Genomic DNA, 21,592 nt, shown 5'->3' on the forward strand with positions numbered 1-21,592 from the left:
TTACAATGTTTAACAAGGCTTCTTCTCTTTGTATTCAATTTGTCTCTATAAAAGCCTTAAAGAAACAGAACCGGAGAAACAAACCAATCAAGATAATAATCAATTAATATATAATACTAATAGAAATAATAACAATTAATATATATATATCAATAAATATCATGCAAAATGATATAATTATGAGAAAAATTAAAAACATTTCTTAATCAATAACGAACGTAATGGAAAATAATTAATAATTAAATAAATAATTAAAATTAATAATTAAATTAATATTTAAACAAAATTAATAATTAATAAAAATTAATAATTAAATAATAATTAAAATTAATAATTAAATTAATATTTAAATAAAATTAATAATTGATAAAAATTAATAATTAAATAATAATTAATAATTAAATAAAAAAATTATTATATAAAATATTTAAAAAAAGAATTAAATAAAAATTAATAATTTAATAAAAAGAATTTTACTTTCTTCAAGAGAGAGAGAGAGAGAGAGAGGGAGAACAATTCTTTTAATTGAAATCGTTTATACTTTTAATTAAAAAGTTCAAATATGCGCTCAATTGGAAATGAATCGTTGACATTGTCAAAATTCGTTGATACAAATCTAAGATCTATCGAGTTAATGAAATAATCTCACGATATAAATAAAATAAAAAAAAAAAAAAAAATCTCTATAATAACGCGTACTAATAATTACTCTCTCTTATTGTTAGTTATTTCACCAAAGTTATTAATAATACGCGAAAAAGGAAGCACAATGATTGGTTTACTTCAAAGAAAAACAAATATAGGAAATAAACTTTGTAACTTTATCGATTAAGACGAAAGCAATTTAATTCTTTACCTTTTCTTTCTTTCTCGAAACAAACGCGTGATAATTCGTCATTATTTTTCACTTTAGACACGTTTGAAAAGTATAATAAATATATATCGAAGTGTAAGATATTAATATATAGAATTTGGAGAAAGAAGTTGGTACGTGAAAAACGATAAAATTAATCGCGTTAGAGAAGCTTGGAAAAATCTTACAGGTATTTCAAACATATATACACATATATACACATATATACACATATGTATACACACGAACTATATATAGTGTGTGTATAAACATATTATATATATATATATATATATATTATATTGTATGTGTATATTATATGTGTATATATATATATATATTACACACATATATATATAAATAATAAAATATAATATATACATAATAATAAAATATATATATAAATAATAAAATATATATATATATATATATTACACATAGTATACTATATTATAGTATATCTATATATATATAAATAATATGTATTATATATTATATGCAAATGACTATACTATACTATAATATATAGTAACATACCGTATATAAGGATAGTATATAAGTGTATATAAACTCTTAGACTAACGAAATGGACCGTATCAGATTATAACGAGAACAAGACATCGCTTGCTTGCTTTATAGAAGGGAATGTCGATTATCCGTTATCCCCCTAACTCGATAGAGCTTCTAGTTGAACATAGGAAACTTTAAATAACCCACTCTATTTAGTAATGCAGTACTTTAAAATGAAAATGCGATAACGAGACATCCCTATCGTTAGATCGTGGAATTTTATCTTACTCTCTCTTGTCTAACTAACGTATCTTACGTTCATTTGAATTTCTTTGTTTTATCCTTGCACTTCCAATTACGCTCATATCCTTTAGACGGTATTACTTTTTATAAAATTCAAATCAATTGTAAATATGTGGTAGTACGTTTTAATAAACGTGAAATTGATCGTTGCTTCGCGGTGAGTAAAAAAAGTTGTTAATCTTGATTAAAATTCAATAAGTTATATTCGTTTGATATCTTTTGTATAATTATTGGAAAGAATTTGTTCAAATATTGACAATTTTTTAAAATTAATCATATTTTTAATGGATCTTTACCACACAATGTTTCATTTTAACAGAATTATATATTATATTTTATGTATTAATTAAATTAAAACAAAAATGAAGATTAATGAAAAAGAAAATAACGAAATATAACGAGATCTACTTTTTAATAAGTGGATAAGAATCATAAGCACGTTTTTTTTATCCTCCAAATTGTCACTGTAATTTTCATCATTCATTCTTGAACTTTTGCAACATTGTTTTTTTTTTTTAATTATTTATATACAAAAATTTTATATAAAAAAAAAAAAACAAAAGAAGAAATATGTGAAAACGTTTATTATATAAAATTAATTATCGTAAAACAATAATCTCTCTGTTAAATCCCATACTCTTGGAATCAAATTTTCAATGAATTAAAAAATTAGAAATCTATAGATAAATGTTGTTTTTTTTAAAAGAGAAAAATAAAATTTGTGTTCTTACCTGCCGTTGGCCTTCCTCGACCTCTGTTTGTTGTACCGGTTGGAGTCTGTACGTTACAAGATGTTTGACCACCAACCAATGAAATATCCAATGGATTCGTCGTAACATTAATATTTGGTTTCTTCTGTTCAGCATTGTATTTCGTATCGACGCAGTTTTTTTCGCAGGATTGGGTTACCTTCGTCAATGACGTGTGATTAGAATTAACATTGACCAATGCACCCTTGTCAATTTGTTTTTCTTTTGTTGCCATCAATGCCAGCATCGAGCTTATTTGATTTGGATCGGGTTGTCCGGCATCCACCGAGCCTCTCACTGGAGTACTAAATCAATATTTTCATTATTTTGTTTACTTCAAATAAATTATGATAATATAATAACGTATTTTTTCATATAATCATATAATAATATAATATAATAATCTCAACGAAACACACTATTTTTGCATGTTATTTTACAATCCAATGAATTTATTATCCGATATAATAAAAGTATACAATATAATTAAGTATTAATTTATAATATATATTATAAATTAATATATATTAATTATATATTAAATATAATATATATATTAATTTATATAAGTATATAAAAGTTTATATATATATATTATATACTTTTGAATGAATAAACAAAAATTTAAGTATCTTATGTTAGATTAAATGTAGGTATTGGTAATTGAAACAAATTATGTTTTTTACACAACTTTCAAACACGAATTTTTCTAAAACAAGACCCAATGCATATATATATTTATAAAAAAAAGAATTCGATTAAATTAGATAAAACGTTGATTTGATAAATATATTTCATCCGTAAAAAATACTGTATATAATATATATATATATAAATTTGTTAATTACCAATTCACCATATAATATAACATACAATTATTTCGATATCTATTTAAAAAAAAAAAAAAAATATATAACCTTTCATTCCCCGATAATAGAAATTTATTTAAAATATTAAATAACGTAAGAATACTTTTTTATTTTTTGACGTCAGTATTCTCTCGTTTTCTCACTCAAATTTCCTAGCCAATAAATTCCATTACGATCCGATAAAAGGGGGATCAAAAGTTCAAGTAAAATATATATATATATATATCCTTTCTTATTCCTCCCGTGTTAATCTCATTCTATTTCTGGTCTCTTTTTATCTACATCTCGTTCTGTCTGCTGGCTTCTATCGAAGAATTTTATACCAGTAAATGTAGTTCTCTCGCAGTTAAATTGCTGATATTATTTCTACCGAAGCAACCTCGCGTAACGAGCCACGAAAATCCGACTAATTGGGCGTCCGTTTTATTCTCAATCTGAATATCTGGTAAAATTATATAATATATATTACACACATGTGTTATCTGCCCAGACTTTTTAACACATATATATATATATATGTATATGTGTCAGTGTTAAATTATACGATTCAGTTAAATCTTGGAAATTCTAGGATATACTCGAAATAATTAATCCTTTCTAGGGAACGCATTTTATAAAAATTTAATTATATACTAAAACTAATAATTATAGGAAATAACGATGTTATATAATATATATATGTATATGTATATGATTTCATCGAGAAATGATTTATTTTCATTTAAACGTGCGTCTATTAACGAAAAAGAAAAAAAAAAGAACCATATAATTTAATATATATATCATATTATTTTATTAAAATTTACCAATCGAACAAATTATATCTATATTTCTATAGATTATTCGATATTCGTATAAGCATTAAATTCAAATAAATATTTATTCGATTGGATATTACTTTAATACGACCGAATGAAATTCTATTTAATAATACTTTTATTTATATTTTATATTATTCATTAATCGAAGAGAAAATGATGTACACCTTGATTAAAGCATCGCGTGTTTACAAAGGACAAAATAAAAAAAGAAATAATAATAAAAATAATATAACTGGAAACATGTAAAAAACATGGAATAAAAAGAACGCTAAAGAAAGGTTACCTGAAAAATTCGGCAGCCCTTAAATCGGGAAGGGGTGGTGTTCTACCGCTAATGAACGTGAACCTAGACTCTTGATGAGCTCCAATCATAGGGGTGGGTGGGGGTGCGCCCATGTCGTCGACGGTATCAGTAGTCGGCGACATGGTAGTACCACCATGGTGTTGGGCAGTGCTTGCAGTGGATTGCACGTTGGCCGTGCTTTTGGAATTATGTTCTACGTGATTGGAATCGAGCTTTTCCGATGGAAGAACGATTTGTTGCGTGCAAGATGAATTGCTTTGCGTGTCCTTCGACGTTGGCGCGACAGGTGGCGGCGACATTTCCGGTGGTACGTCTATCAAATCGAAACTGTCGTCCGGTTGTTCCCCGTCCGTCGTTGTCACCTGCAACACACGATCATTAATTACATTTTATTACAAAAATTAAATTATTAGAAAAATAAATAAATCTTTTACTCGACTCACTTTTTTTTTTTTTTACAAATTGTGTTTCGATCATTTTTTTTCTTCGTATTATTTATTATATTATTACGTTATTTATAAAGGTCTTATAAATTATAAAATTAATTCTCGTTTATTTGCGAGTTCCTGCAACGCGTTATTATAATGATAATAATCGAGACGAATTATATACCTTCTTTTTTGTTTTTATTTAAAAATATAAACTATATAAAAATTATATATATATATTTATAATATATTATAATTTTATATAATATATTATATAATTATATATACTATATTAAAAATATAAATTTATATAAAAATATAAAACAAATATATATATATGATGAACAAAAATCATACGGCATAATAATTTGTTATGACCTTACTAATAAATAATTAATAATAAAACATAATATTTTTCGAAATATTTAATATTATTCACAGTAAATATATATATTGTACCTATATATTTTATAATCTCATATAAAATAAAATATGCGCATCGGTTAAAATAATGAAACCCGAATGACACAAATTTGATAGAAGAAAAAGTTCTTCGAATATTTATATCCCCAATTATTATTATCCATATTTTAAAATGGTCAATCAATCCTGTACCTCCTCCTCCTCTTTGCGTATAATTTCCGTATATAACCACGTAGCAAAATCTTTAAGGATCGATGGGTTCTTCTTCGTTCTTCATCGTTTAAGGACGTAGAAATTTACTACCCTCGAAGTTTAATTAAATCAAATCGAGAGACTCGATCGTGCTTTCTCGACGTACACAGATGAAAAAGAAAGTTTCATTCTCGTCAGCAAAGCTCGTGGGTTGGCTATCACACGTACCAATGAACAGACGAGATGATGGTAGAGGTAACAGCTACTTTCGGAAAATTATTAATTTCTTGCTCGTAATAATACGAGGTAATTTACCTTCTCTCTCTCTCTTTTCATCCCACCTTTCCCACCCCCAACCCCCGCCCACACCCCCTTTTCTTTTTTCACCTCTCAACCCAGGCGTAACACGACTCTCTGATGTAACCATGGAATATTAAAACAGTTCGCGCGGCATTCGTTTTAAACTGAATTTCATAGAAGGCTCCCTTTAATCTTTCAACGCTTTGATTCATACAACTTTAAGCTGGTACATTTAAACTCTAGCAAGAGATGCAAGAACAGTCGTTATTTTACAAACAATGAATGTCACCTTCGTTACGTTTTTAACGTTCTCTCGAGTCACTTATGTACTTTCAACTAACGCAGTAGATAGGTACCTCACCTTTCATTATGATCGTAACTCTCTTATACTACTGGCTTCCTTTTTTTTTTTTTCTTTCTCTCCTATCCTACGAGAATGAAATGCTCCTTGACCGTACGGGGAAATAATAATAAAAAACAACAAAAAATTCAATTACGTGCGGCGATACTCGTATCTCTTCGGGAAGAATTTATTTTGTTTTTTTTTTGTCTTTTTTTCATCACGAGAATTGTGTAGGGTAAATTTAAGGGGTGGGGAAAGTAAGACGAAGGAAGTAAATGTTTGAGAAAGAAAGTAATTTAAGGGTTTTTCAAAATTAAATACATTTTTCTTTCGTGTTTTTTAATATATATGTGTGTCCTTTGAATTATCATGTGCATCCATATTATTCCAAGTATTTTATTGAATTTTTATAGTGTTTCTGTGTTCTGAAGTAGTTAAAAGTTTCTTCAAAGTATATTTTTTCTAATTATAAATATATCTCATTGTTTTAATGAAGTTTAACTCGATTGAATGCAAATTTTCTACAGGATTCTTAAAGTAAAATGATCTTAGTAATATTTGTGCAATTTAAACTTCGCAATTATCGAAACCATAATAATTTAGTTAACTGCAATTTATGCTTGTTTCGAATATATTATCATCATTATTATTGTTAAAATGAATAAAGTAAAAATGGTATGAAAACAATATGTATTTTTTGTTCTTTATACTATTCGTGTAAATTAATGATGAATGTGAAAAAAAAATACGTAAATAAATCTAACGTATTATGATATAGAAGATTATTTTTTACTAACGTATCGATTTGTTGCAACGAACAATGGAAAAAGTTGATAAAAAATAGCGCATATTTGATGACCTTACAGAAACTTTCCCCTTTAATCGTAGACCACATTTCTACATCACATTATTTCACTTCCTCTTCATCTCCTCTTCAACCATCTTCTCCCTTTTCGAAATACGGAAACTAAGTTAGTGGGTTAGACACAGTCAACTTAGAAAATCATTTTCTATGTAACATAGAAATTAATTTCAACCATTTGGAATAAGTTTCTTAGATAGATCGATCGAATAGTTAAACGATCATAATAATAATAAAGTTTTACATAACATTGAATATATTACTTGAAACACACGTAGAAACTACTCCTTTACGACACATTTTCCTTCAAATTTCTAAAGGAGAAATTCGAAGATAAGATCTTTGAGTGCTCGTATTTAATCTACGACTATTATTTCTATTACTAAATCATTTTACAAAAGAATATTATCGTATTTTTACTCTCCTTTTGACTGGTTCGCGTTTATTTCTCTGCAAACTTATCAAAAAATCGAATAAAAAAGATAATTTAATTGTTGCAACGATTTCTTTTTAAACAATTCTTCGTGTGACATATATAAAAAAATTACGAATAATGTTTTTGAGAATAAGATTGGAGAATTGAAATTCAAAATGGAAAATGGGAATTGAATTCGTAGGAGTACAATTACCGGAAAGTTCTTGATTGGTCCGATTGCAATTTAACTGGTTGCACCTGCCAAAAGGGATTATGTCTTTGCTAAATTTGACCATTAATGATTTTCTAATAAAACTCTTTAATTGTATTATACAAATTCCACTAAATTAGAAACTCATTTCCAATGAGTTTATATAACCATGAATATAGATTTTATATAACTAATAATTATTATATATATATTCTCACAATATTGAGAAGTGAATCTTCTTCTGGAGTTAATTTAAACTCTCAGAAGGAGAGACTTTATAAAGTACGAAGTAAGGAATTCAATAAAACACAGAAAAGTAGGTATAAAACGTTTAGAGTTATTGTCCTGTTATGTTTAATGGACATTTTTGCGATTCCTTAAGAGCTCAATGATATCAATTTACTCCAATTAATCAATTCAAATAAAATCTCTCAACATTATATTCTAAATAAATAATGAATATTATTAATTAATTATTCGTCGAATAATATTGTAATCCAAATAAAATAATTAATAAATTAAATATAGAATATTAATGAAAATAACTAAATAATAATGATAATAATAATAATTATTATATTTATATTATATTATATATATATTATATTATATATGTAGGATTCGTGAAAAAATTGGGCCATTGGACTGACTGCACCGGGATTCGAACCCGGATCTTCCGGTTTCCGGGCGACTGGACTGCTTTTTAACCAATTGAGCTATCCAGGGCCCACCGTCCAATCTTCTCACGAATGCCTATTTAAGTTTGGCTTGGAGGTGCTCGCATCCCACATATATATATTATATTATAATTATTATATTATATTATAATTATTATATTATATTATATTATAATAATAATTATTATTATATCATTATAATTTAAAACAAATCATTATTTCCGATGAAAAAAAATGATCGTACCACTTAACGATTAATTAAGAATAAAATTCGAATTAAAGAAAAAGAAAAATAAAACATTATCTCACCATAGTGACCATAGTGTTGGCGCTATCAGTACTAGTGTTGATCGTGGTTTCAGAGGCTGTACTGGAACCCATGACCACGACCTTTGGTACCGTACGACAGCTACGACTTCCACCGGCGGATTTGAAGTGGAGCCTACGTAAAGCGGAAGCCGCATGCGAAAGTAAATCACCGTCCTTTGAGGAAGAACCTTCTGAACCCCCATGACGTCCACCACCACCACGCGATGGCTGCGACTGCGACTCTCCTGAATCACACCCGGTACCCCGTGAGCTGCTGCTTCCTCCTCCTCCTCCTTCTCCTCCTGCTCCTCCTCCGGCCCTCCCAGGGGAGCCACGATTCTCCAAACATCCCTGCGGACCGATCGATTTTTATATTTTTTTTTTTAATACTTATCTCTTTCCCTCTCTTTTTCTTTTTCTTTCTTTCTCTCTCTCTCTTTCTTTCTTCCTATTTCTATCTCTTTCTATTACTCTTTCTCAGGAGTTGAAAACAGTTATGATATCGGGGGTTCGATTTTTTGAAATATTATTGTTGATTAATGTAAAATGTTGTAAATATTATATAGAATAAGTTTTTAATATTACTGCGATTTCAATTTAATATCGAATAACTTCGCTAAATGTAATTATTTATCGATAGAATAAAATTTGGATAACTAATCGATACCTGAGATAGTAAACAACTTTTTAATGATTATCGATACTATTCATTTACTTTATTTTCAATTTATTTATTTTTCCATACGAAATACTTGAAAATTCTGCATTAATAAACGTACTTACGATGTTATTTATTAAATTGACTTTTATTTTATTGAAGTGTACTTTTATTAGTTTTAAGACCTTATTTCTTTTTTTGTTTTTATTAAAATAATGTTAAATATTGATCGTTAAAAAATTAGAGTTGACATTTTTAATGAATTATTCAAAATATGCTTTTTAAAACTGTCGTTGATTTTCAATTGCAGTAATACCTAAACTTATCCTATTTAATTGTTATATACATATTATTATAGGTTTCAATATTAATTTTATAACTATTGTTTTTTTGGTTTTATATCGGTTACGGTTTCAAGTTTAATACAAAACTGAAAAATAATTGTTGCAAAACAGTTATTGTTTGATGCGAATACTCTACGGTCTTTTTCCATATTGAGTTTGGTTTCAATTTTTTTAGAACGTTGATGGCATACTAGTTCCATTATAACTTTACGCTATTGTATTTGTTTCGTTTGAAAACAAAAAAAGAAAAAAAACTTTAACAGTTATAAAACCAATATGAAATTTATACAACATCGGTTTCGAAGAAATCAAACCGAAACTGATACGAATTAGAATTGTTACGTCTACAACATTTGTAACATTTTTTTCACAGTATACTTTTTTTATTATTTCAGTTAGAATCGATACGCGTGCACGTGCCAATCACAGGCAAAAACAATTATCTCCAATTCGAATAGATTTTGAAACAATGTTAAATGATAAAAGTGTTTATTGCCAATAAACTAATACAAATTATACGATAATGGTTTTTATTTTTTTTTTTATTTTTCTTAATTTAATAAAGTTTTATTTACTTTTTTCTTTTATCGAGGAGTTAATCGATTTTCCTAACGAGTGGCTCGTATAACTGTTTGAACCAGTTATTTTTCGAAACTGTTTTCACTCCTTTTTTAGTCCTAAAGGATTTCTAGTTCAATTTTTATCCTTGAGGAAGGGTTACCTTTGCTTTTATGGTCACCATTACTACAAACGACCGATCCTTTTAATGAGTAATCTTATCGCGAAAGGGATATTAAAACAATGCGATGTTCTTTTATAATAGATATTGTCGGTTATGAATTTTCTTTTTTATCGATGATCCAAGTTGAGTGATACGAAAATTCCATATTACAAATATGTGAAATAAGAGAACATAAGATTTATTAACTTGTTCGAAAATAGATTGATTTATAGTTTGCTAACTGCACTGATTTTTGCGAATTTCTTTTCCTACAAAATAAATCGTCATAAATAAAATAAAAAAATATATGTAACATATTTCTAACCAAATAATATAGCAAATATATTTATAATATATAATTGTTATATTCATAATTGGCTATTTTTTTTTTTTTATTTGGTTCATTCGACAATTTTTAAGTATCGTTTTTTATTTTTTAAACAAGGTTGCGCAATTAATCAGGATTTATATTGTATTTAATATTGCGTATAAATATATTAATATTATTTTTCTAGTAATAAGTACTAATTGTCAAATGTAGACAAAATCTAATCGAAACATTAAAAAATTCAAGATTATCCTAAAAATATTATAAAAGTATAAACAAAGTGATCAGAATCATCATTTTTATATTCCCAATTATCCAACAGTATAATAGAAAAACCCGTTCTATTAAAATAAGAAAATACAAATATTTATCATTGACTTATTCAACTCAATTTAATCCCGAGTTTGAAATTATCTATCGTGCGTATTTAAAAGGTCGAATATAATTTTGAAAATGATTATAATAGAATAAAGAAGAATAAATCAATCACGTGGAAAATATTCTTTTTTCTTATCTGGTGCATTGATTATATCGAGGCTCGCATGAAGAAGATCAAAATCAAATTATTTACAATTGAAAAAAAAGAAATAAAAAAATAAAAAGGAAAATACGAAGAAAGCATAGAGAGTGAAAGAGAGAGAGAAAGAGACAAAAAGAGAGAGAGAGAGAGAGATAAAGAAAGAAATAGAGTGAAAGAGAAAGAGAAAGAGAAAGAGAGAGAGAAAGAGAGAGAAAATGAATCTTCCTCTGTTCTCGATGCTATCGAGATAACCGTTTACGAGGAACCCGGAATGCGATTACCTTTTCGATTAAATGTCTCGCGAGCTGGATAGAACTATGCACGTGATTGGGTACCGCTATTAGCAAGAAACACGATTTCTTCCTTCCATTTCTTCCCTTTTTTTTTATGAGGCGTCCCGATAAATTCGCCATCTTCGAGACTAGCCGGTCCTCTCGTTACGAATGATTATTGTCATTCGAGGTTTTACGATCTACGGAAACGGGACGGGTTTCGTTGGTTCGAAATTATTATTATTATTCATTTATTTATCGTTCAATGGGGTAATAATGGTAAACAATTATTATTAGTTCAAATGAAAATTATGAGCTTAAAGTGCTGTAAAATGTAACAATGAATTTCGTTAATTGCGGAATGAATTTAACATAAATCACGATACGTGTTTCGTATGGGCGATAAATATTCGTTTAATAAATAAAAATTATGCAGTTATATATATAAATGCATTGTTATAATATATATATGAATATTTTACATTACGCACATTTGATTACTACTATGATGAAGTAAACATTTCTTTTATTTTCTAAGAATTATTACAAAATGAATAGAGTTAAAATACGTTTTTAATTATATAAACAATAATAATTATTAATTCGTATGATATTAGTTTTTGGATATATATTAAAACAAACAAATGTGTACCATTAATGATTTGTTTTCTCACGGGAAAAATAAATCAAAAAATACGAACGATGATTTTTCGAAGTAGACGAAAAAATGGATAGAAAAACGTAATAGAATTTTCTCAATAAAAAAAGAACGAAATAAATGAAAAAGAAAAAAGAAAAAAAAACAATCAACAAGTTTCTGGAAGTATTGCACAAATTCGTTAAAATTCGGAAAAAAATTACGAAAGTTGCAGTTCCTTGCCAAACATCGTATCAAAAAATACAAAATAATTCTCCTTCGGACGATCAAAATTTGTTTCTCTTCCTGCATTTAATCTCCCGGGGGGGGGGATGAAACATGTGCGGAATAATTTAAAGAGAAAGAACCAGAGAGAGAGAAACAGAGAGAAAGAAAGAAAGAGAGTGAGAGAAAGAGAGAGAGAAAAAGATAGTGAGAGAAAGAACCAATCGTGATCGATTAGATTCATCCGTGCCATTACGTAATATTAGTCATTATCGGTTAAGTAAATAAACAATCTAGGTCATGCGTAATTAATACCTGTCAAAAAGCACGATATGAATACATTATGAGAGGACACACATAAAATGTATTGCGAGTGATAGCCCGGGTCATCAACGAAATGTATTTCTCACACCACCACCACCCACCCACCTCCCCCACCTTCCCCCACCTTCCCCCCTCCACCCTTCCGCCATTGAACCCGCCTTCTTTTTATTTTTTTCTATTACTACTACTACTCACCCACCCACTTTCATCCCCCTATTCATCATTCTTTCCCTTTTGTTCAAAAGTATTCGATGAAAAAAAGTAACAAACTGTCTTCCTTCCTTCCTTCCTTCCTCTATTTGGAGAAAGCAATCAAAAAATTGTCCTAGGTCGTCGCTAATTCGAACGATGCCATTTTTTTCTATTACTTTTTTTTCTTGTTTTTTTTTTCACTCATCTATGTTTTTCATCTCCTTCTTTACTTCTTTTTCCTTCGCTAAACCGCTCGCATATTTTCTTATTGTTATTGTTCCGTTCCGTTCCGTTCCGTTCTCTTCTTCTACCGAATGTAAACTTTTCCCGAAATGAGAATACACACTCTAGTTTTAGTTTCCTAGAAACATGTTACATTGCGTTCAATGGATGACCCCCGACGTTCTCAAGTACGTTTACTGTTGCCACGAAAAGATTGAAAAATGTATTCTAGGAACGATCTAAAGAAGAAGAAGAAGAAGAAGAAGAACGATGTCGAGAAAAATAAAGAGAAAGAAGAAAACTTTTCAAGGCATCTATCGAAAAAGATAAAAGTGCATTTGCTTAATGACTATCCAATACTCTTCGTTAATAATAATAATAATAATAATAGTTTTTTGGTCATGACTTTTCGTCTCACACGAAGAAAAACTTACATTCTAAAGTTCGCAGCTTTTTTATCCCCCCCATCCCCTCCCCCCTCACCCTCCCCCGCGAACATATCTCGAAACGATGCGAAGCCAAATAAGAAAATAAAAAAAAATAAAAAAAGGGATAAGAGATTTATTGGAAGTGGAGAAAAAGGATTGAGCTTTCGGAATATTATCTGACAAATATTGACCTTAGATGATAGGATGGAATAGAAAATGTGTTCGAAGTTGATATTTCTTCTTATCGATCTAATCTCACACTTGGATTTTCAATTGCCGTGTAGAGAATGTTACGTTGAAAAATAAAAAAAAAGAAACAGAAAATCACAATATAATTAATAATTTTGGATTACAATGTTTTTTTCTCGTGCAATTCGGGATTTTATGAATAATTTTGCACAATTTTTAATTTTTGTTTTTTCATGTAACACGAACGTTCGAATGTAAAAACGTAAAAAAATGTGTACAGTTAATTCATTATAATCTTATATATGATTTAGAAATTCACCTATAAAAATATATTTAAATTGTTTCTAGACAATATATTCGACGAGTGCTTTTAATCGTGAAAATTGAACGCGTAGAGAAACTAGCTAGCTGACTCTTATCCGTTGATTGATACGAGTACGTTTTACGATTAAAAACAGAATTCGAAATCAGAACGTAATATGACAGTGTAAAAGGATTAGATAGATGGATACGTATTTCGTTTGATCATTCTTCTAATGTCGTTATGTTCTATCACGAGAATTTCGATATTTCCAAAGTGGAATATAATAATGTTTTATTTATCGTTAAAAAATCTAAAAAACGAATGAATGATATAGTAAAGTAGTATAAAAATACTATGACTCTATACATATTAATTATTCTTATCTATTTTATAGTAATATTATTATCTAATAAATATATTTATTACTTTGTATTTTTATAATGTAAAAGAATATTAAAAAACGAATATTTTGTATTAATTATTATTTTTTTATATTTACAGTAATAACATTGATTCCGTATTATAGTAATATGAAGAAAGAAAAAAATATATATTCAGCGTTATTATAAGAATAAAAATGTTTGTTTTAAAGAGCTTCGTTATTTTTATTATTTTATTATTTAAAAAAAACGAATATTTTGTATTAATTATTATTTTTTTATATTTACAGTAATAACATTGATTCCGTATTATAGTAATATGAAGAAAGAAAAAATATATATTCAGCGCTATTATAAGAAAAAAAAATGTTTGTTTTAAAGAGTTTCGTTATTTTTATTTTTTAAAAAAAACAATATTTTGTATTAATTATTATTTTTTATATTTACAGTAATAACATTGATGCCGTATTATAGTAATATGAAGAAAGAAAAAAATATATAGCGCTATTATAAAAAACAAAGTGTTTTTTTTAAAGAACTTCGTTATTTTATTATTTAAAAAAAAATACATTGTATTAATTATTATTTTTATATTTACAGTAATAACATTGATTCCGTATTATAGTAATATGAAGAAAGAAAAAAATATATATTCAGCGCTATTATAAGAAAAAAAATGTTTGTTTTAAAGAGCTTCGTTATTTTTATTATTTTAAAAAAAATAATATTTTGTATTAATTATTATTTTTTATATTTACAGTAATAACATTGATTCCGTATTATAGTAATATGAAGAAAGAAAAAAATATATATTCAGCGCTATTATAAGAAAAAAAATGTTTGTTTTAAAGAGCTTCGTTATTTTTATTATTTAAAAAAAAATAATATTTTGTATTAATTATTATTTTTTATATTTACAGTAATAACATTGATTCCGTATTATAGTAATATGAAGAAAGAAAAAAATATATATTCAGCGTTATTATAAGAAAAAAAATGTTTGTTTTAAAGAGCTTCGTTATTTTTATTATTTAAAAAAAAATAATATTTGTATTAATTATTATTTTTTATATTTACAGTAATAACATTGATTCCGTATTATAGTAATATGAAGAAAGAAAAAAATATATATTCAGCGTTATTATAAGAAAGAAAATGTTTGTTTTAAAGAGCTTCGTTATTTTTATTATTTAAAAAAAAAATACGAGAAAAAAATTCGTTTTTAATGATTTTTATCTTGATGTGTTTTTTTTTATTCATCAGATATCATATGATTTTAATGAAAATCATGTGTCATCCTATTATGTATTCTAATCTATCGCGAAACTATAATAGATGCGGTTATTAATAGGAGATTTATATTAATGCTACGAATGCGTTTGAATTACGCACGCATGTCCATACTCGCACACCTTCAAATCGGTAATAACGCGTGATGCATACATAGTTATAAAGCGTACGTTAGGTAGCCGAGCGCGTAATATAGTTTTCCACCTAATTAGAATGTAATTTCGTCAGTAGATGTAGTCTACGCTTTACGATTAGTACGATCAAAATTGGCTTTGCCTAAGATCCATTTAAAAGCTTTGGCTATTTGATTTATGTTTCATTGATTTATTTTACTATAATCATTTTATTGATATTTTTACACGTCTAACAAAATATTGTTCACACACTTGTATCTATTCGAATAATTGAACCAATAATTTTCACGATTTATAAGAGATAACAGTCATAGAAAAATAAAAATAAAAAATAAAATACAAATTTTAAAGAAAATTTGTAAAAACATTTTTAAAAATCAATGCACGATTTGTCGAATTTCCTTTATCTAATTTCGTTCGATTTACTCGACAAATATTGCAAACGTTCTTTTTAATACTACATTTTCTTTTAATACCTTTTTGAAAATACGTTTGGAAATGTTTGGTTACGTTTATATAAATCCTTGTGGCAAATAAACTCGCTCACTTTCTTTTCAATTCTTTTTCTTTCTTCCATGAACGAATCGGTAACTATTTTATCTTTTTTCTTTTTATTTTTTATTTCAAGAACATCCAAATATTTTCTCGCGAATTAGCATTGCCACGTTTAAAATGTACTTTTGTGAATCTTTTTGCCAAGTTTCTTTCCTCATGTTAAATAATATTTTAATGAATTATGTAAAGTAAATTCTTTCGCGGAACTATTTCTGCAAGACTATGTGAATAAGAAAGCAGTAAGCCAAACGGTTGTTCATAATTTCGAAACTCGTCCACGTTCCTGCTGATCTTTTACTAATCCGATTTAATGCTCTTAACTTTATGAAAGATTTAAGGTATTTATAAGAAATGAAAGAGTATTACGATCCTTAAGAGAGAGAGAGAGAGAGAGAAAAGAAAAAAGAAAATAAAAATATAAAAAGTTAGAAGTATCATTTATTACTTAAGAGAGAAAAAAATTTCCAGTAATTAAGTATACTTGTTTTATTAATTTACGTATAAGTAATAGTTTTAAAAAAAAAAGTTATAATACAATATTGGTTTCGGATTTGAAAACAGTTAAAAAGTTGTTATAACTTTTCTGGAAATAATGATTCACGTTTATATCGGTTTCTTAGTATTTCATCGATATTTTATGGTTTCCATATTAGTTTTCTAACTATTTTTCAATTCTGTATCGGTTATAGTTCGATTCTCGTAATTTTGTTTTCTATATTCATTTATTTGATTATTATTTTAATATTAATATCAGAGTAAAAAAGTAGTGTATCCTAAATCCTAATGGTAATCGATACAGAGAACGGAAAAATAATAATTAATAAAACCAGTATGAGACACTGATATAACAACATCAATCTTGAAACACCAGAATCACAATCAATAACTTCAATGGATAGAACAGTTATAACATTATTTCAGTATTCATAGCTTTTTTGGTTTCAGAATCGATGTATAAAAGTTAGAAAAAGTTATTTTCGGAACTAATTTAACCACTATATATGTATATACAGGGTGGACGTAAGTTTACATGAACTTTTTTCATCTAGTTGAGCTTCAATAATAAATAGTATAAGTTTGATCACCATGTATACTGAGAATATACTACAAAATAAAATCTAATAAACGCGATCTAACTAATTATAATTCAAAGAAAACTATTTCAAAAATTATTCTTATTTTTATATTTATTTTATTTATATTTTATTAATTTTATTTATTAAATAGTATAAGTTTGATCACCATATATACGAATATACGAGAATAAAATCAAATAAACACGATCTAATTAATTATAATTCAAAGAAAACTATTTCAAAAATTATTCTTATTTTTATTTTTATTTTATTTTTATTTTATTAATTTTATTTTATTAAATAGTATAAGTTTGATCACCATGTATACGAATATACGAGAAAATAAAATCAAATAAACGCGATCTAACTAATTATAATTCAAAGAAAACTATTTCAAAAATTATTCTTATTCTTATTTTTATTTTATTTTTATTTTATTAATTTTATTTTATTAAATAGTATAAGTTTGATCACCATGTATACGAATATACGAGAAAATAAAATCTAATAAACACGATCTAATTAATTATAATTCAAAGAAAACTATTTCAAAAATTATTCTTATTTTTATTTGATTTTGATTTGATTTTTATTTCTTATTTTCATCTCTCTTTCTCTCTCTCTCTCTTTTACATTGTCATTCTCTCGTGGGTGAGAAGTTATCGCGAAAGTTAGGCGCGTAAAGACCAAGACTATTAAGTCAAAATGGATTTTGTGCTGCCGAGCAACTAATTCCAATTAGTTATAGGGACTTCTGTTGTCTTGCCAGTGACGTTGTTGCCTATCTAAACTAGTTATGCTTTCCCTATGTTCTCGGTTTTAACTGTCGCAACGATTGAGACGACATACTAAATGTTTATCGTGACTATGGTTTATCTAATTGTAACTTTCGTTAATAGATTTATTTTAATTCTTTGTAAACGTAAAAAAGAATTCCTTTTTTCCTTTTCTTTTTGGCTTTTTCAGATGAATTTATTTGTCGTGTCTAGTAATAATATGATTTACGTTGAAATAACGTGCCATTCGTGTCGATTGTTATCAGCTTCTTGTGTGAAAATAAATTATAATCGGTGTTATCTATGATCGATGTTTCGGTAAAATGTTTCAGTCATGAAAATAAGTATGAATATTATTATATTTATATATTTTTCATTTTTATTCATTCACAATTAATAACGATCTAATGTCGGTACGAATAATAATGAAATTAATTTTATCGGCTTTTTAAAAAGTATTATTTCTTTTTTTTTTCAGATTTCCGAAACGAAAGCAATAATAAAGCTAACTTAAATTTGATTTAAAAATGTTTCAATAGGGTAGAACAATAATTGGCGAGAATGAAAAGCATATCAGCGAATGTAAACCAATATTGGTCTGCCAATTCGCAAGAAATGAACAATATGCTATATTATGTTATAAAAATGAATATTGAAATTTATTTCTCTATACTAAGTGATGCATATAAAAAACTTTAATATAATGGTATCGTGTAAATATATTTTGTACGGGAATGATTTCGAGTAATAACTCGTTTCGATTGGTTTTTTTTTATTTTTTTTTTTTTATACATTTTCAATGAAATTTTTAAAAATTTAATATAAATGAGTGACTCGCGTGTATCCAAATATTTCCTAAAAAAAACAAAAAGAAGAAAAAAACAGACATAAATTTTCGACGATAAAAAAAAAAATCTATTTTATCCGTATCGCAATATTGTTCACCTTTTTGCAAATTGATGAGAGAAGTGAAAGGCATTGAATACGTTGCATTGTACACAGATAGAATATTTTGAGATGCGAGAGAATCAACGAAATCAGTTGTGTTTGATTAACCCGAATATTTGAATGCACACAAAGTATTCAATGTACCAAGAATTGTACGTAACTAATTACAGAATCATCATCATCATCAATTGCAACGATTAATCCAACAATTAAATACAATTTTATCATTGATTTTTAAAAATCTCGACAAAAAAAGTAACAATTTAAATATCATTTCTATAACGTTTGTGCTTTCGTACGAAAAATCGTTTGGAAATAAAATCGAACGGATAAGAAAATCCTTAGAAATGAGATGCATTTTTCGAGTAGGTGCTGCTGCTGTTCGTGAAAATAATGAGAGTGGGAATCGTTTACGAGAAAGTCATGCGAATTTCCTTGGGAGGGAAAGTAAATTTGAGAATGAAATTATCGCCCTATCACAGTCATCCATTTTTCTACCTATACCTTTTCCCGTTCTCTCATTCGGGTGGTAATAATCGCTAGGATTTCATTTAAATTCGATTCAGCGTGAATTCTCGATGCATTTAAATCTTCAAGCAGTAGTATCAAAATCGAATTCAATGAAGTATCGAAAACTAGATTTACGCGGGACCTTTTTTTCCTTCGTCGTTGTACCCTTTCAAAAGTGATTTTCATTCTTTTTTCTTTACTTTTCTTTACTTTTCTTTTCTTTTCTTTTTTTTTTAATCTCTTTTCCGTTCTTTTTTATTTCCATCGTATTCTACTACCTTACTATAACGGATTGAACCCTTCAGAAACAAATTGTCTTTGTAGTTTCCTGCCCTCTCTTGAAAATCCAGGGATAAAAGTCCATGGGACAAGTCTTACCCTCGGATTAATGGGCGACCAACGACCCACAACCCTGTGGGATTTCACGAATCTTCTTTTCACGAATATTGTGCGAGTTCTTTCGTGAAACGTTCCAAATTCACATGGTAATCCTTACGGAGAAATAATTGTCATTACGAAAAGTCAATTTTCACTATGTAAAAATTATCTTTTTCTTTTAAATCTCGCTACTTTGATTAATTATCAAAATATAATATTTTTCAATGAACGTTTAAACAAATACGTAAATACTTAAATAATATATGTATACGTATAAAAAAATAGTCTTACAATTAGTCAAAAAAATGTATAAAAATTCAATTGAGAGATTATTTTATATCATGAGATAAAAAACCGTAACAATTTACATGCAAGAAATTTCGATGACTTCGATAATCACGGATTCGTAAATCGATCGTAGATAAGTATAGAACATTCTTCTCCGTTTCGATAACATTTGGTGTAATGTGGTTCACCTCGACAATTCGTACATTGTCTTTCGAGAGAAATCATCAATGTGGAAACACGATGCGAATATAATTAATGAACCTGGAGAGCTTCGTTAGCGTCGATGAGTATTATTAGTCGTTATTTGACAAGTACGCGTGTACAGTTATGTCATTGTTTTCTCTTGGCTATTGGCTACACATCGAATGCTCGATGAAACAATTGACCCATTTCATCTTTTATTTCCGACGCTTGATCTCATAAATAAAAGCAACCTGTAGTCAGTCGATCAGTCAATTTGTTACACCTACTGTAACTGTTGTTTTTTTTTCTTTTCGATCAACGTTGACAAAGTGTAAAATAAAAAATGAAATACAATTGCGACAAAGAAAAAGATTACTCTGATACTTTAACTCTCTTTCTTTCCGTTTTTGTATTTTGGTTTGTAAAATTCTTCGAAAAGAATACTTTCTTTCTTACGAATTTTTTACTTTTTTTCTTTTATATTACTCAAATATATATATATGAATATTTTACGAGTATTATTTCTGGTATAGAAGAAGAAACTTGTTATCCTCGAGGCAACCTCCAGGCAATTGTAATTTATTTCCTTTCTATGTTTCTATGAGACTCCTGGTGCTCGTCCCACTGTAACATTCTTCTTAACTTCTCGCAATGTTAAAATCGTGCTCGGACTGTGCAATGGTTTTCAAAGATTTTTGTATATGCAAATATGTGTATATATATATATATATTTATCTTTCCCTCCCTCCCTCCCCTCCTCCTCTTCTCTCTCTTCTGTTTTATTTTATTCTCTTTTACTATTTTCATCTTTCCCTGTCTCTTTTTCCTAACTTCGAATTCCTGATAAAAGAGACTTCAAAATGAGGAGTGTCCTGTTGCTTTTTTCTCCAAACCTCTATTTTCCTCTTTCACTAGCATATTTAATAACTAATTACATCGTAAAATCTCTCTACCTTTTCTATATTTTTCTCTTTCATTTTTCCTATTTTTATAACTATAGGTAAATAAATGATTGAACGAGTAATTGCATGACACAAATATCAAAAATTCAACCAATGGTTATGTTAAAAGATGCTGTAGCAAATAATTTGAAAAGAAGAGGATTTTTAAAGTTTAAAGGATTAGGCGTTGTAGTCAGAGG

General features: G+C 27.4%; 1 protein-coding gene across 10 annotated transcripts in view; it reads right to left on the minus strand.

Moving 5' to 3' along the window:
* LOC122514429 (flocculation protein FLO11-like) overlaps nt 1-21,592 on the minus strand; it is a 131,539-nt gene that overhangs the window by 46,356 nt on the left and 63,591 nt on the right. For 9 of the 10 annotated variants that reach the window (XM_043631247.1, XM_043631251.1, XM_043631246.1 and 6 more), the window contains 4 exons: nt 11,422-11,612; nt 8,570-8,920; nt 4,389-4,771; nt 2,398-2,720 (listed from right to left, as the gene is read on the minus strand). In XM_043631247.1, coding sequence (XP_043487182.1) covers nt 2,398-2,720; nt 4,389-4,771; nt 8,570-8,920; nt 11,422-11,553 — 1,189 coding nt within the window. In that variant the 5' untranslated portion in view covers nt 11,554-11,612. The remainder of the gene's footprint in view (nt 1-2,397; nt 2,721-4,388; nt 4,772-8,569; nt 8,921-11,421; nt 11,613-21,592) is intronic. The other variant, XM_043631255.1, reaches the window with a different exon arrangement.

Source organism: Polistes fuscatus, unplaced genomic scaffold (assembly GCF_010416935.1).
Source record: "Polistes fuscatus isolate 324 unplaced genomic scaffold, CU_Pfus_HIC Scaffold15, whole genome shotgun sequence".
Lineage (NCBI taxonomy): Eukaryota > Metazoa > Arthropoda > Insecta > Hymenoptera > Vespidae > Polistes > Polistes fuscatus.